This window comes from Salmo salar, chromosome ssa10 (genome assembly GCF_905237065.1).
Source record: "Salmo salar chromosome ssa10, Ssal_v3.1, whole genome shotgun sequence".
NCBI lineage: Eukaryota > Metazoa > Chordata > Actinopteri > Salmoniformes > Salmonidae > Salmo > Salmo salar.
The window spans coordinates 82,073,585-82,090,159 of NC_059451.1; the positions used below are offsets into that span (position 1 = coordinate 82,073,585).

Sequence of the window (16,575 nt, forward strand, 5' to 3'; positions counted from 1 at the left end):
TTGTGTTCCCAGGCCTGTATGATGTGTCTGTGCCCAGGCCTATATAATGTATCTTGTGTTCCCAGGCCTGTATGATGTGTCTGTGCCCAGGCCTATATAATGTATCTTGTGTTCCCAGGCCTGTATGATGTGTCTGTGCCCAGGCGCATGGCCATGTATAGTGCGGTGCAGCGGGTGCGGGAGAGCTCGCAGAACACTTTCAGTTTGTTGAAGATTGACAGGTTTTTAGCAGATGCTAACTGGGAAATGGCAGAGCAGAGAGTCCTCATAGAGGACCCCTATAAAACACCCAATGAAAAGGTATTGTGTGTCTCTTTCTGTCTTCTTTGACATGAAGAAGTAACCGATTTGAAACAAGACGACATACATATCATCTGTAGTCATTTGGCACTCTGTTACTGTGTAAACACACATATCAGTATATCTATAGTCTACTTTTACATATGAGTGAAAATATATGTCTTTGCCTGTGCCCTTTCTTCCAGGTTAGCATTGAAGAGTTCTCTCCCACAGCCAGGATGACTAAGTGCCCAGACTGTGACAGGGACATTCCCTATGCACCGTCACCACAGGAGCTGGAGGACATGATGGAGGAGGCTCGCATGCGCATCCTGAAGGCTCAGAAGGTATGGTTCACCCCACTGGAACCTCCTGACCACAGTGTTCACCATAGTCACCCTGACCTTGCGTACAGAGATGGGCCTAATCGCTCGCTTCAGCCTGTTCAATGTATAACACATGGAAGCAATGCTCACCTAAAAAGAGCATGAGGTCGAATGTTCTGTTCTTTCCAAATATGTCAAATCAATGTGTTTGATAGGATATTACATTAGAGGTTGTTTTTGTTTCTTTAATCACAGCCTGTACCTCTGCTTTTCCTCACTTAGTTGTAGCCTTGTCGATACACTTCTGCAATTTGGTTAGGATGACCCATAAGAATATAATTAACTTTTTATCCCACAGGGAAGGAACTATTGACTTTGGTGAATGTAATGGGTTTAGCATGAAGTTGACAGATGAATCATTAAGAGTCCAGAATGAATGGTGCCTAAACTGGAAACTGTTGGTTTCCTACCAGACAAGCTACTGGAAGCAGTACAGCGCTGGAATGCTGAACCGAGAGGCAGCTAGGACCCTGATCAATACAGCTGAGAACATGACAGACCACAAGGGAAAGTAAGTGCTGCTCTCGTTGACCTCACTCAAAACGATATAGGACCACTTGGTTCAGTCCGGGTTTATGTGTTTATAATCGCATACGTTGAGCCAAGACAGCAGCTGATGACATCATTAACTGTGAGAAATACTGATCCGTTAGATACTGTTCTTTTTTTGAATGAGCTGATCGAGCTATACTGCTTACAACAAGGACATTTGGCTAGAATTAATGGAGGCTATGATTGATGAGCATCTTCCATTGTTTTTATAGTTATTGTGGAAGTGTGTGGCACCCTTTGGAAAAGGGGGCACCACTTGGAAGACTCTAACCTCAGTGATTGCACCTTATTATGTACTTAGATTAAGCACCCCTTAAATATTTGATCTGGGTCAGGATTCTATTATTGTTCATGTCATAATCCTAGAGGTTTATTGGCCTATGGCAATGTTAATAGGCCAAGTAATGTACAGTGCATTTGGAAAGTATTCAAACTATTATTCAGATTCTAAAGTGGATTAAATAGTTTTTTCCCCCTCATCAATCTACACACAATACCCCATAATGACAAAACAAAATAAGGTTTTTAAAATTAAAACAAAAATAAATAAAAACGGCCAAAATCTGTTCACATGAGATAAGCAGACCAAGTGGGGATTTTTTTGTATGGAGGTCTATGAGAGAGTGTCGAATAACATGAGGCTTATTTAATCTAATAGAAGTCTCATAATGTTTATGCTGTTACAAATAATGACACTGCTATAAGTGGATGCATGTGGCTTTCCGGGCAACTTTAAGAAAAATGACTTAGTTGTGCCTGTTGTTCACACGCGTATCTGCCTTTTCATTGGCTAGAATGGTCCCACCTGATCTCGCCTGCCTTCCATCTTTGAGGACATGAATTTCCATTGTTAGAGTGGTCACCTGACTATTTTGCCAATATAATAGATAATCTTTGACTGTGATAAAAGCTACCATTAAGATATATATTGGTAACATTAGTTTACTTAGCTAGCTAACTAAAGTTCAGCTAGTTCACTAACTTAGTAATGTTAGTTACTTCCAAACTACTTTTTGATAAATTATCATATCTAAATGTGAATTGTTAGCTAACTAGACTAACGTTAGAAATTGCAAGTACAGATTACTATGGAGTCAGATGTTAAGAGAATGTGTAATTTAGTTTATTAAACACCAAACTGTTTCAAGTGAGAATTAGGCAGGTCTGATGCTGAAAAACATATAATAATTTATTCCATTTGTAAAGCGATTTTCATTATACAAGAATCTCAAAGTGCATTAAAAAAAAGTATTGACACTACCAGTCAAACGTTTTAGAACACCTACTCATTCAAGGGTTTTTTGTTATTTTGACTATTTTCTACATTGTAGAATAATAGTGAAGACATCAAAACTATGAAATAACACATGGAATCATGTAGTAACCAAAAAAGTGTTAAAAAAATCCAAATATATTTATATTTGAGATTCTTCAAAAAGCCACCCTTTGCCTTGATGACAGCTTTGCACACTCTTGGCATTCTCTAAACCAGCTTCATCTGGAATGCTTTTCCAACAGTCTTGAAGGAGTTCCCACATATGCGGAGCACTTGCTTTTCCTTCACTCTGCGGTCCGACTCATCCCAAACCATCTCAATTTGGTTGAGGTCGGGTATTTGTAGAGGCCAGGTCATCTGATGCAGCACTCCATCATTGTCCTTCTTGGTAAAATAGCCCTTACACAGCCTGGAGGTGTGTTGGGTCATTGTCCTGTTGAAAAACAAGTAATGGTCCCACTTAGCCCAAACCAGATGGGATGGTGTATCGCTGCAGAATGCTGTGGTAGCCATGCTGGTTAAGTGTGCCTTGCTGGTGACACAGCAAAGTCACCAGCAAAGCAACCCCACACCATAACACCTCCTCCTCCATGCTTTACGGTGTGAAATACACATGTGGAGATCATCCATTCACCCACACCGCGTCTCACAAATGTTCACTGGTCTAATGTCCATTGCTCGTGTTTCTTGGCCCAAGCAAGTCTCTTCTTCTTATTGGTGTCCTTTAGTAGTGGTTTCTTTGCAGAAAAAGGTCTGATTCACGCAGTCTCCTCTGAACAGTTGATGTTGAGATGTGTCTGTTACTTGAACTCTGTGAAGCATTTATTTGGGCTGCAATTTCTGAAGCTGGTAACTCTAATGAACTTATCCTCTGCAGCAGAGGTAACTCTGGGTCATCCATTCCTGTGGCGGTCTTCATGAGAGCCAGTTTCATCATAGCGCTTGATGGTTTTTGCGACTGCACTTGAAGAAACTTTAAAAGTTCTTGAAATGTTCCGCATTGACTGACCTTCATGTCTTAAAGTAATGATGGACTGTCGTTTCTCTTTGCTTATTTGAGCTGCTCTTGCCATAATATGGACTTGGTCTTTTAACAAATAGGGTTATCTTCTGTATACCACCCCTACCTTGTCACAACACAACTCATTGGCTCAAATGCATTAAGAAGGAAAGAAATTCCACAAATTAACTTTGAACAAGGCACACCTGTTAATTGAAATGCATTCCAGGTGACTACCCCTTGAAGCTGGTTGAGAGAATGCCAAGAGTGTGCAAAGCCAAGTTAATTGAAATGCATTCCAGGTGACTACCTCATGAAGCTGGTTGAAAGAATGCCAAGAGTGTGCAAAGCCAAGTCAAGGGTGGCTACTTTGAAGAATCTAACATCTAAAATACACTTTTTTGGTTACTACATGATTCTATATGTTATTTCATAGTTTTAATGTCTTCACTATTATTCTACAATGTAGAAAATATTAAAAATAAAGAAAAACCCTTGAATGAGTAAGTGTGTCCAAACTTTATATATATGTATTTACTTAAACAAATAAAATATATTTAACCATTAAGTTTGAGTATACAGTGCATTCGGAAAGTATTCAGACAACTTGACTGTTCACATTTTGTTTCGTTACAGCCTTATTCTAAAATGTATTAAATATTTTTTTTTCTCTCATCAAACTACATACAATACCCCATAATGATAAAGCAAAAACAGGTTTTTAGAAATTGTTTCAAATTTATAAAAATGTAAAAACTTAACTTATGTAAATGTAGTATTTTTCAGACCCTTTACTCAGTACTTTGTTGAAGCACCTTTGGCAGCGATTACAGCCTTGAGTCTTCTTGGGTATGATGCTACAAGCTTGGCACACCTGTATTTGAGGAGTTTCTCCCATTCTTCTCTGCAGATCCTCTCAAGCTCTGTCAGGTTGGATGGGGAGCATCGCTGTACAGCTACTTTCAGGTCTCTCCAGAGATGTTAGATCGGGTTCAAGTCCGAGCTCTGGCTGGGCCACTCAAGGACATTCAGAGACTTGTCCCGAAGCCACTCCTGCGTTGTCTTGGCTGTGTGCTTAGGGTCGTTGTCCTGTTGGAAGATGAACCTTCGCCCCAGTCTGAGGTCCTGAGCGCTCTGGAGCAGGTTTTCATCAAGGATCTCTCTGTACTTTTCTCCGTTCATCAGGGATGCAAACTAGTCACCTTTCGGCAAAATTCGCCGTTTTGAATCCAAAAAAGGTGACCTACGTGAATCGTGTAGGTTCGATGAGAAAAGTTTGGGGGGGGTCACTTGGAGCACTACTGGCTGTAAGCGAACGAGTGATGCGCGTTTGGAGCAATACTGGCTGTATCCAAGGCTCAGCCAATCATTCACATAACAACAGAATGCAGCACGCGACTGAAGAGAGAAAAGACAACCAGTTTGCTAGTTACAGAATCAGCGCTCGCTCTGGAAAGACAGCAGTAGGGTGCAAAGGCAGTTTTCCAGTTACAGCAGTGCGTACTTGAACGATAACGAAGAGGTAGGTGAGAAGCCTGACCACTGAGATGGGGGTGAGAAGGTGATGAAGTGTACTTCATGAGCTGTAACTGAAAAACAACTGGCATTTGGAAAGTTTGAGGTGAGGGAGAAAGTGTGGTGGAACAAGTATTGTTAGCAGTGTTAAATATCTTACTATAGTAGCTGGATCGAATTCTACAGTATGTGGTTAATTTTCAGAATGAGAGAATTACATGAAAAAGAGGCTTTACTTGTTGGAGGATCCGACCCTTTTTAAAAAATGTTTTTGCCTAAAATGACATACCCAAATCTACCTGCCTGTAGCTCAGGACCTGAAGCAAGGATATGCATATTCTTGATACCATTTGAAAGGAAACACATTTTGAAGTTTGTGGAAATGTGAAATTAATGTAGGAGAATATAACACATTAGATCTGGTAAAAGATAATACAAAGAAAAAAAACATGTTTTTAATTTTTTTATTTTTTTTACCATCATCTTTGAAATGCAAGAGAACAGCCATAATGTATTATTCTAGCCCAGGCGCAATTTAGATTTTGGCCACTAGATGGCAGCAGTGTATGTGCAAAGCTTTAGACTGATCCAATGAACCATTGCATATATGTTAAAAATGTTGTATCAAGACTGCCCAAATGTGCCTAATTGGTTTATTAGTTGTGCACTCTCCTCAAACAATAGCATGGTATTCTTTCACTGTAATAGCTACTGTAAATTGGACAGTGCGGTTAGATTAACATGAATTTAAGCTTTCTGCCCATATCAGATATGTCTATGTCCTGGGATTTTTGTTGTTGTTGTTACTTACAACCTCATGCTAATCACATTAGCCTATGTTAGCTCAACACCGATCCCATAGAGGTTAAACAAGTGGATTCAGGTATCAAGTGTAGCTGGAGCTGGGCCTGGCTTATGCTGGATGCCAATAGAGGTGAAAGAAATGCCACACACTTTCCCTCTTTCAATACAGTGGATAAAAAGGGGTATGCCAGGTGTACTCTCTGCCTGAAAGAGATCAATTATGTCAACAAAGGGTATTATGCTCTGCTGGAACATTGTAGAACAGATGTCCACAGGCAGAAAGTGTACAATATAATAACATGCAGTGTAGCCCAAAGGTATTGCTTTTGTTGTGTGGAACTTGACAGTAACACTTGTGTGAATGAGGGGAGATTATTACATTTTTTTACTCAGTGAACGTTATTTTTGTAGCCTTACAAAGTGGCCACTATAATAGAGCAAAAATAGAATGCCTGTTTGTTTCATTCTATTTCTACTTTAAGATTTTTTCCCCCAAGTGCGATATTTAGATGTGTGTGGTCACAAGCATTCTATTATAAAGGCTGTCATGGCTAACTGCAATATTAGTGTATTGTTTTTTCTCAAGACTTGAGTGTCATTTGCAGTAAAGTCTAGGCAACAAATGACATTGGATTGCTTTCCTTACCTTTTTTAGCTGTGAGTTAGGTTCACATTAACCACTTTTTATTTTACACACAGAGACTGATCATGTAGATCATATTATTTGTTTTTTAATTAGTTAAAACCTGCATTCCCCCCTAGCAGGGATTTATTTGCATGTTTCAGTGAGAGAGAAAAAAGTGTCACTTTTTTTTTGGGCCTTCACCAGTTTGCATCCCTGGTTCATCTTTCCCTTGATCCTGACTAGTCTCCCAGTCCCTGCCTCTGAGAATCATCCTCACAGCATGATGCTGCCACCACCATGCTACACAGTAGGGATGGTGTCAGGTTTCCTTCAGACGTGATGCTTGGCATTCAGGCCAAAGAGTTCAATCTTGGTTTCATCAGACCAGAGAATTTTGTTTCTCATAGTCTGAGAGTCCTTTAGGTGCCTTTTGGCAAACTCCAAGTGGGCTGTCATGTGTCTTTTACTGAGGAGTGGCCTCCGTCTGGCCACTACCATAAAGGCCTGATTGGTGGAGTGCTGCGGAGTTGTCCTTCTGGGAGGTTCTCCAATGTCCACAGAGAAACTCTGAAGCTCACCTTCCTGACCGAGGCCCTTCTCCCCTGGGCGGCCAGCTCTAGGAAGAGTCTTCGTGGTTCCAAACTTCTTCCATTTAAGAATGATGGAGGCCACTGTGTTCTTGGTAACCTTCAATGCTGCAGAAATGTTTTGGTACCCTTTCCCAGATCTGTGCCTCGACACAATCCTGTCTCGGAGCTCTACGAACAATTCCTTCGACCTCATGGCTTGGTTTTTGCTCTGACATGGAACCTTATATAGACAGGAGTGTGCCTTTCCAAATCATGTCCAATCAATTGAATTTACCACAGGTGGACTCCAATCAAGTTGTAGAAACGTCTCAAGGATGATCAATGGAAACAGGATGCACCTGAGCTCAATTTCGAGTTTCATAGCAAAGGATCTGAATACTTATGTAAATTAGTTTTGTCGTTATGGTTTTGTCGTTATGTGTGTAGATTGATGAGGACCATTTTTTATTTAATCCACTTTAGAATGAGGCTGTAACGTAGCAAAATATGGAAAAAGTCAAGGGGTCTGAATACTTTCCGAATGCACTGTAGCTATGGTGTGTGGTTTATTTTTAGAAAGTGGAAATATGAGTTCATATACAGGTATATGATATATATTGAGGACTGTTTAAATATAGGGGAAGAAAGGTTTGCAAAAATTGGGAGAGCAATGCATATGTTTCTGTCTTTGTTTAGGTTCATGAGTGTTCAGGATGTCAAGAAATACTGGGAGCTGAAAGGTGTTTTTGTGTCTCTTCGGAGGAGTCTAGAGGACTGGCTGTACAATGTCAAGCTTGATAAACTTAAACCATCAAGGTAAGAAAGCACAGCTGAGATTTACTTTAAATGAATTTAGACCACCAGGTTACTCAGTGAAATAACGGTATTATATAACTGTTCTAATGACACATAATGTACACAACAACATGTTGTATTTCAGGAATGCGATGCTCAAGTGGTGCTACCAGGTTGTCTTCAGCCTCCCCTTTGAGTATTTCATCTACGCATTGATTGTCCTCAACATCTTCCCCATCATCCTAGAGTTCATCCCAGCGATCAGTGAGAAACATAACCTAGAACTCAGTGTTATCAACTACATCTTCTTCAGCGGCTATCTTGTGGAGGCTATACTGAAGGCAGGACATAGGCCTACACTAAAATACATGTCAACTACAAATCATCTAATACACAATACCTTCACATAATGTCAGACATTTGGGTTTTAAGACCCTCTGTGACACATTGCCTCTTGTTCTACAGGCTTTGGCCATGAGGAAGGCCTATATCTTCAATCACTGGAACCAGTTTGACCTCTTCATAATCATCTTGGCTTGTGTTGACATATTCCTGGACCATTATTTAGAAACCACAGCATATGTTGTCAATATTCACATGATAAAAATTGTGAAGGTGTCTAAAATGATCCGCCTTACCAGGGCACTTCGTTTGGTGAAGGTATGCTATGGTTTGATGGGACCATAAAATCTATGATCAGTGATATACACTCAGTGTAAAAACAACAACAAAAACATTAGTAACACCTTCCTAATATTGAGTTGCCCCCCTTTTGCCCTAAGAACAGCCTCAATTTGTCAGGGCAAAGAATTCCATAGGGATGCTGGCCCATGTTGACTCCAATGCTTCCCACAGTTGTGTCAAGTTGGCTGGATGTCCTTTGGGTGGTGGACCATACTTGCTACACACAGAAACTGTTGAGTGTGAAAACCCCAGCAGCGTTGCAGTTTTTGACACAAACCGGTGCGCCTACTACCATACCCCGTTCAAAGGCACTTAAATATTCTGTCTTGCCCATTCACGCTCTGAATGGCACACATACACAATTCATGTCTCAAATGTCTTAAGGCTTAAAAAACCTTCCTTAACCTGTCTCCTCCCCTTCATCTACACCGATTGAAGTGGATTTAACAGGTGACATCAATAAGGGCTCATAGCTTTCACCTGGTTTTACCTAGCCAGTTTGTCATGGAAAGAGCAGGTGTTCCTAATATTTTGTACACTCAGTGTAGATTTGACATAGCTTTGCAGTACATTTTTCTAAGGTTATCCAGTTACATTTAGCAATGCTGTGAATCTTAATAATCTATTGTTGAATGTATATGTTTCAGATCATCATTCCCAAGCTCATAGAAATCATAAACCGTCAGATCCATAAGCAGCTCAGTTTTGGGTATGACATCGGGAAAGGCTATGTCATCGGAGAGGAGCACATAAGCAAGATCATTGACCATATCTCTGATGACAAAAGCATATCGAAGGTGTTTTTAAATGACATTTACAGTACAGTATACAACAACAGATGTTGATCTTTTCACAACATGATATCATGTTTAGACCTCTCATAGTAAAGAAATCGCAGGTACCTACCTTTTTTGTTGCTTTTCTTTGCAACACAGAGCTGTATCTAGCCAAATAATAATTACTCCATAGCCCTATAACGTGTTGGGATTATGTACATCACACCACATCTTGTGTTACAGAAATTGAAAAGCATACTGGAGAGAAACTGCCAGCAAGCTGTCAGGGAGATTGGTAAGAGAGTAGGAGAGACAGACAAGCAATGTTACTGCATGTACACTATCTGTATCTTCAGTATATCAGTCATGCTAAATAAAGGCCATCACTTTAACCAGGGTCACTGTGGGATCACAAATATAGTATAGTTAATTGGCTTTAACTCGCCAACATCTTTCACAGCAACAATCCTTCAGTCCTATTTACATGTCAAGTATCCTACATTGAACCTCCCCTAAATTGATATAGATGGAAAAATGATTCAATGAAACAATGACAGAATCCTTCAATGGACTGATGTTGGTGCTGTTGACTGGCCGGTATAGTAAGTAAGGGATAACCAACGAGGGGCTGTCTGTTCCATGGAAAATAATGAACAATGTGTGAAGTGTGTTCCACTATACACTAGCAGAGTGGAACTGACGTTCCACCGAGTTGCATTATTTTCCAAAGAACGCATAGAGCCCCCAGTTTATTATCCCTTTTATACCATGGCTATAATTTAACACATGTGCCGATATAAATGTGTTAATTTTCCTGTAGAAATGTGTTAATTTGCTGGTAGAAATGTGTTCAACATCCACAAGTAGCTAGCATGTTTACTAGATACCTATGGTAGTTGCCGTGGTAACCAAACAGACTTGCTAGTTTAGCTAACCAAACCGTCAGTCCTAGCTTGCCATTATTAAAATCTAATTCAACAATGCCAATAATGTTTTCAATTCGACTTTTGTTTTCAAAAGCAGCTCAAACATAGAACATGTAAGAATAAATTATAGCCATTGAATTCTACAGTACATTATAGGCAAATAATGCACGCTCTACAATGCCCTTCAAGCCAATCAGAAACAAGTATTCAACAATGCCATGGTGTATTTTTTTTTTTACTTTTGCAAAGGCGAAAGTCTACAAAACCTTAGTCCACTCTGTTCATAACAGATTCTAGTTTTGGCAACAGAAAACTATTGAGATCAAATGTTTAATCGATGAGAAAATGTGCAGAATGTCAGCCAAAATCCATCTCGTTCCATCTTCTCATACCCGTGGTATACGTCTGATATATCACGGCTGTCAGCCAATCAGCATTCAGGGCTTGAACTACCCAGTTTATAATGTGTGATATTCTAATTGTGTACCTTGGTTAATGGAGGAAAATGCACTGCTAGTCAATCATGCTTTAAGGATGTACAATCATTTTAACGTACGTATAGTTGAAGTTGTTCTAGTCATGCTTGTAGTGATTCTACGAACCTAAGTTCTGACTAAACTTACTTGAGAGGGAGAAAAAGGGAGCAGGCTGGGGGATCAAGTCTGTGTACTTTTAGAGCAACTATCTTTTTAGATACAACCATCAAAGGAAATGGGACACATCAGGAAATACTAATGATTGGGCCCCTGGTATCGGGAAGCTAGCAGGGCTTCGGAGAAAAGGTATGGGATGTAACTACCAGTCCATTGTACCCCATCAAAGACAGAAACAGGACATAGGTGACTCAAAGTAGGGGACCTAAATGTGTTCTGGGAGAACACAAGGGCTCAGTAGGATACAGGTAATAATGCCTCATGGAGCCATTTTCTCAGATTCCCAGCATGCTCTCCTGCTGGATGAGATTGATGCTTCTTTCTGAAAACTATATAACACCTTTCATTAGCATTTAGAAAGAGCAGGTCTGTGGTGACCTTAGGGAGTCTTCACAGACACAAAGCAGGATTACACACTACAAGTATATGTAAAACAGCTTGATTTTCTATTTGTGAAATAGAATTATGTCGCCCTCAGGGCATCTCAGGTTCTTTTTGTTATTTGATGGCAAGCTTACGCACAGTGTGCTAAGTTTACAACTGACAGGAGTGTGACTGAGGACACCGTGTGGGATCTTTTCTCAGGCTTGCTGCAGAGAGACCATCCTGAGATTGCCATCTCGGTGAAGACCAGACAGGCCATACGAGCCGTGCTGAACAGTGAGAGAGACGCCATCCATACACTCGTGTCCGGGGGGCTCTTAGATGACATAGAAGCATCAAAGCTGGAGAAGGTGCTTTCAGTTTGCTCCTCCTGCCATTTACAATGCCTCTAATGAATTTCCTCAAATATATACATATATTGTTACCTCGGACTATACAGAGAGTTAGTTTTATTATTGACAAATTAAATTAATGAATGTTACATTTTTCCCTTTGGCAGATGATTGAAATAAAAATGAAGAAATTGATCAAATTTCCACCAACAATCCCAGCAGCAACAGCAGAGGAGCTTCTGCAGAATTTGCCTTGGCTGAACAAAGACAGCACCCAGATTCAGTTCATCAAGGTAGAGCAACACATCTCCCAGACCCTTGCCTTAGAATGACAATCTTTTTTATTTTCTGTATTATACCAATGTTTCTTTCAAGCAATTTATTATTCTATTTATTGTGTTATTTCAGACAGTGGCCAAGCTTCTTTTCTTTGACTTTGGAGACACCATCATACAAGAAAATGATGACCCTCAAGGAATACACTTGATTGTCTCTGGCCTGGTTAAGGTATGTACTGATATACACAAATAGTAAAAGGGATAACATACTACTGAGCTGAAGTTGTGTTAATCAGTGGTTACTGTTCTGAAAATGCATTCCCGTTTTTGGATCAAGCGGTTTTCATTTGTAATATGATCAGACACAAAAACCACAAACTTGAAACATCACTGCTAGACGTAATAGTTGGGAATGAATGTCTTTGGCATGACACATTATTTTCATAGCAAACAAAATAATGACTGGCTGATATTCATCTGCCTACTACTCACCAGTAGTTTCTTTCCCAATCTTCACCACGAACGAATTACCTCTCTCCGTCACATTGTAACTCTGTAGAACACAACATCAAGTATACAGTCAATGCTATTAATATTTGGAAATTACACTTAATCACTTGTCATTTTGGTCACCTTAAAATGGAACACAATGTAAGCTATTTCAACACATTACAGTGTGACAGTGCAATTATGGGTCATTTTGAAAGGCAGGGGATAATAGCGCTCTCTTTGTACAGACACCTTTACTTACCTTGTGATCTTACACAGTTCTTCAAAATCATCTCATTTTCTATATCAATTCTTGTTTCTTTGCCTCTGAATACAAAACTGGACTTTATTTTTTTTAAGTCATTGTCCCATTCATGTTTTTAATGCAGTATAAGGCATTGGTTTCAGGACCTGATATTAAACAATATTCAGAAACATTGATGAACACGTTTCCTACATTTTCTTTATATCGTATTTCTCATTCGGTAGATACAGTAAGCCAAAGTACCTTCAGAGACACTTTGTTTGTTGAAGCTTTATTAAGGATAGTAGAAAACAAACTAGAAAGGGAAGTCTCAAATGGAAATATTGAGTGCAACAACAATCTCTAAGTAGTAGAAGGAGGGCTGTATTGTAGTCCAGTATTTTATTCAAAATTATTTTTGTAATTAGCAAGGTCGTAAAATGTTAAAAGCACAAACATCCCTTTGTTACTTAGGGCTCTATTCAATCTATAACACTGAAGCTCTACAGATTCCGCGATAGAAATTTAAAGGGAATTTTCCGATGGAAACGACATATGCAGCGGTTACCGCGGCCGACTCACCCGCCCATAGGTGCGCCATGTGGCCGTAGCCGTGACTAACGGGGAAAGCGGATGGAGCCAGTCGGGCACAACCCAGGCAAAAAGGACATGCGGGGAACTGGGCTAAGACCTAAGACACCCGCGCCGAGGGAAGGGAACATTGCCTTTGAAATTTCAATCACGCTGTAAAGCTGAACTTCCGCAATTACTGTATTAACAAATTGTCTTTTGCTACGTTTTTTTGTTTGTTTGATCTCCTTATCCTAGAATGGTTTGAATTTACCAACGTCACAGGTCCTTTTCACATTGTATGAAGACGGAGTGTGTAATAAGCTCTATGACTCTGTGAGTCATGGAGCAGCACGATGGGCATAAAAGCAAATGCTTTGTTACCTATGAGGTAGACCAGGGTCACATTGATGACGCTGGTTGATGCATCTTCAAGAGGCGTAATAAAATGTACACATCCCCAGCTTGTGTTTTTACTTTATACTTTACATGGAAGGGTTTCCGGTTGTTGAAATGGAAGCTGTACCTTGAAATGATCTCTTATGTCGATGCTATTTGTATTATTTATGAGGTCATTTATATCCAATGCTGGTCTTATAACGTAATCTCCCCTAATCATCGAACAAGCCCAAAATCACTTGATTGGCGCTCTGTGATCATAACCTTATATTGTATGGATGTGAATCTCCGAACCGTACTGTATCGCAGATGACTGGAGGAAGCCCAAACCTTGGAGGCAAGTGGCCCAAGGAGAAGACCAGACTGACAGACTACAGGAGCTGCGGGGCCATCATGGGAGAACTCAACTGTCTCACCCAGCAGTCTATGGAGATGACGGTCACCTGTGAGACAGCCACTCAGGTCTCTCTACAGTTCATTTACTAAACTTTGTTCGCATGAAATGGCCTACATATGTCAGTGAAGACAAGTGTTTGAGAACCTTATTCAATCTCAAAGGTCAGATCAGTACAACTGTAACGAGAATAGTATGGACAAAGTGGTCAATATTATCAAGGCTCTTTCCAGAATGGCCCTGCATCTGATGCAGTTTTTGGAGAAGTAACTGAATATCCACTCCGCTGTCTGATAATAGCTATGTCAGACAAGGGTGTGATCTTTCACGGCATAGGTAATTGAGTGCAAAAATGTCACTGAGGTTGATAAACTAGCCATAAGGCCTCTTCTCCAACTGTTCCACGTAACCATGGAGACAATTGTTAGACAAACCTTATCTGCCATTTTTTCCCCGTCTTTTTCCTGATTGTTTGTCCATGGTTTCTCCCCAGACCTGCTTCATTGCTATCGAATCCCTGTTTGAGGCGTTTGATGTTTTCCCCGAGTTCCCGTCTCTGGAGTATATGATCTGGCGCTCCCTGGCAGTGAAAATCAGCACCAGCACCTTCATGGAGCACATTATCTATCAGGTTCTACCAACTTAGCGCTCTATGGTGCAATATGTAGTAAAGAGCCAAACTGCTTACGCCCAGGTTTCATTGAAATAAATGGGAGTCTCACACTCTGCAAGTTACACATCCACTGTAGCATGCCTGTAAAGTTAAACAACAAAGAAAATGGCCATAATCGCAGCACAGATTGAGAGTGTGAGTTGCGTTACTTAGCATTCTGTAGAACCAGTGGACAACAGACGGTATTGTTAGACAGTTCCAAAATCATCTGAACAAAATCCTTTTCCCTCACAGGGCTGGAGTTACCACAGGATTTGTTCTCATCTGGCCCGGGCCTATCTGGTAGACGTGGAGGTGAACAGGAAGTTTGACGTGTACGACGGCACCATGGAGGACGTGGTGGTGATCTATGGGAGTTGTGATGACCTGGCGTCCCAGTGCTCCTACAACGCCCCAGCTCTCATCAGCAGGACTACTCACCAGGTTACTATACAACTCAGATGTCACCTTCTCATACTGTGGCTACACTAGTCAACTTGACATTCACTGACTGGGACATAGTGCCACCTGCTGGAGACATTGTCAGTGCAACAGTGTCATGGTAAAAATGTCCGACATCCTCAGATAAGTTGCTCTATTGTATGTCTTTCTATTGTTTTTACCTCTTCATTCAGATGGGGAAAGTGTTAATTTATTTTGTTTTAACTCAACTCGGTATAGGTACTGGGCACAGCAAACACCACCAAACTGTTGATCGTGCCAAGTGAGCATTCTGAAATGAAGCGGACCGTCTCAGAGCTTCCAAGACTGGACAGTGTTCCCTGTCTGAGACATGCAGCTCATCGTAGAGGTGAATAAGGGCTTACAGTCACCCTCAGGGTGATTATGTGGGGTGTCCCTGCTCTCTTTTGAACTTAGAATTATGCACGTGTTTGTAAGACAGGCAGAATGCTAAACCAACATTATGACCAAGCCCTTCACTAGTATTATTTCAAATGGGCTTTAGATAATTGATATTTTAAGTACAACGACCAACACCACTGGCTTTACAAGTATTGCAAGTGAATTGACATCGGACTCTCCTTTTTCTCTCCCGGCAGCATCTAGAGATGATCGATTAGGGCTGCTGAGAACAGTAAGCGTAAGTTAATATAACGAACTGTACCATGTTTAACACATTAATGAAGTGAAATAGTGGCCCCAGAGAGGAACATCCATCTTTCTTTGTGAAGGTGACGTCTGAGGAGGGTTCTCCAAAGAGAAGTTGTTCATCACTTGAGAAGGCCACGTGATGATAGGGTATGACTGTGCAGCTGCTGGCCATACAGGCCCAGACACAACCTGCCAGGCAACCTGAATCTGTAAAACTTATATAAGAAAATATTTTTTTTCAAATGTATCATACTGATTTAATATTAAACATATTTATTTCATTATAGCATTTGTGTGTTACTGTTTTAAGCTCAAACCTACTTGTCATCCAAGCTGTTCAAGGCTCAACTATTGTGCAGTAGCTATACAAACTGCCGTTTGACTAATCCAAAATCTACTGTAGGAAAATAACACTATACTAGCAAAGCACATGAGCATTTGAACACCTAGATTAATTGAACAGAAAAGGCCCCCAGGTTTGTTTGAATTGAATCCCTAAAGACCGTTGTCAAACTCTTGAATCAATGTCATGTTAGGAGTAATTATTTTGAGATTAATACAATACGTGAAATGTAATATCTGAGAAAATAGGGTAGAATAGTGCTTATATAAACAGTTTATCCCCTTTCCATTGCTGGCACAGATACCATATACACTACATGACCAAAAGTATGTGGACACCTGCTCGTCGAATATCTCATTCCAAATTCATGGTCATTAATAGGGAGTTGGCCCCCCCATAGCAGCTACAACAGCCTCCACTCTTCTGGGAAGGCTTTCCACTAGATGTTGGAACATTGCTGCGGGGACTTGCCACAAGAGCATTAGTGAGGTCGGGCACTCATGTTGGGCGATTAGGCTTGTCTCGCAGTCAACGTTT

The 16,575-nt window shown here is 40.5% G+C and overlaps 1 protein-coding gene across 1 annotated transcript in view; it reads left to right on the top strand.

Moving 5' to 3' along the window:
• Positions 1 to 15,968, top strand: part of LOC106560965 (sodium/hydrogen exchanger 10) — a 28,618-nt gene extending 12,650 nt beyond the window's left edge. The window contains exons 12-28 of the mRNA XM_014124454.2: positions 119 to 300; positions 486 to 626; positions 1,079 to 1,176; positions 7,703 to 7,822; positions 7,947 to 8,142; positions 8,267 to 8,461; positions 9,133 to 9,282; positions 9,505 to 9,556; positions 11,426 to 11,574; positions 11,724 to 11,849; positions 11,965 to 12,063; positions 13,846 to 13,998; positions 14,424 to 14,561; positions 14,838 to 15,026; positions 15,264 to 15,393; positions 15,644 to 15,684; positions 15,776 to 15,968. Coding sequence (XP_013979929.1) covers positions 119 to 300; positions 486 to 626; positions 1,079 to 1,176; positions 7,703 to 7,822; positions 7,947 to 8,142; positions 8,267 to 8,461; positions 9,133 to 9,282; positions 9,505 to 9,556; positions 11,426 to 11,574; positions 11,724 to 11,849; positions 11,965 to 12,063; positions 13,846 to 13,998; positions 14,424 to 14,561; positions 14,838 to 15,026; positions 15,264 to 15,393; positions 15,644 to 15,684; positions 15,776 to 15,835 — 2,219 coding nt within the window. The 3' untranslated portion in view covers positions 15,836 to 15,968. The remainder of the gene's footprint in view (positions 1 to 118; positions 301 to 485; positions 627 to 1,078; positions 1,177 to 7,702; positions 7,823 to 7,946; positions 8,143 to 8,266; positions 8,462 to 9,132; positions 9,283 to 9,504; positions 9,557 to 11,425; positions 11,575 to 11,723; positions 11,850 to 11,964; positions 12,064 to 13,845; positions 13,999 to 14,423; positions 14,562 to 14,837; positions 15,027 to 15,263; positions 15,394 to 15,643; positions 15,685 to 15,775) is intronic.
• Positions 15,969 to 16,575: the final 607 nt, after the last annotated feature.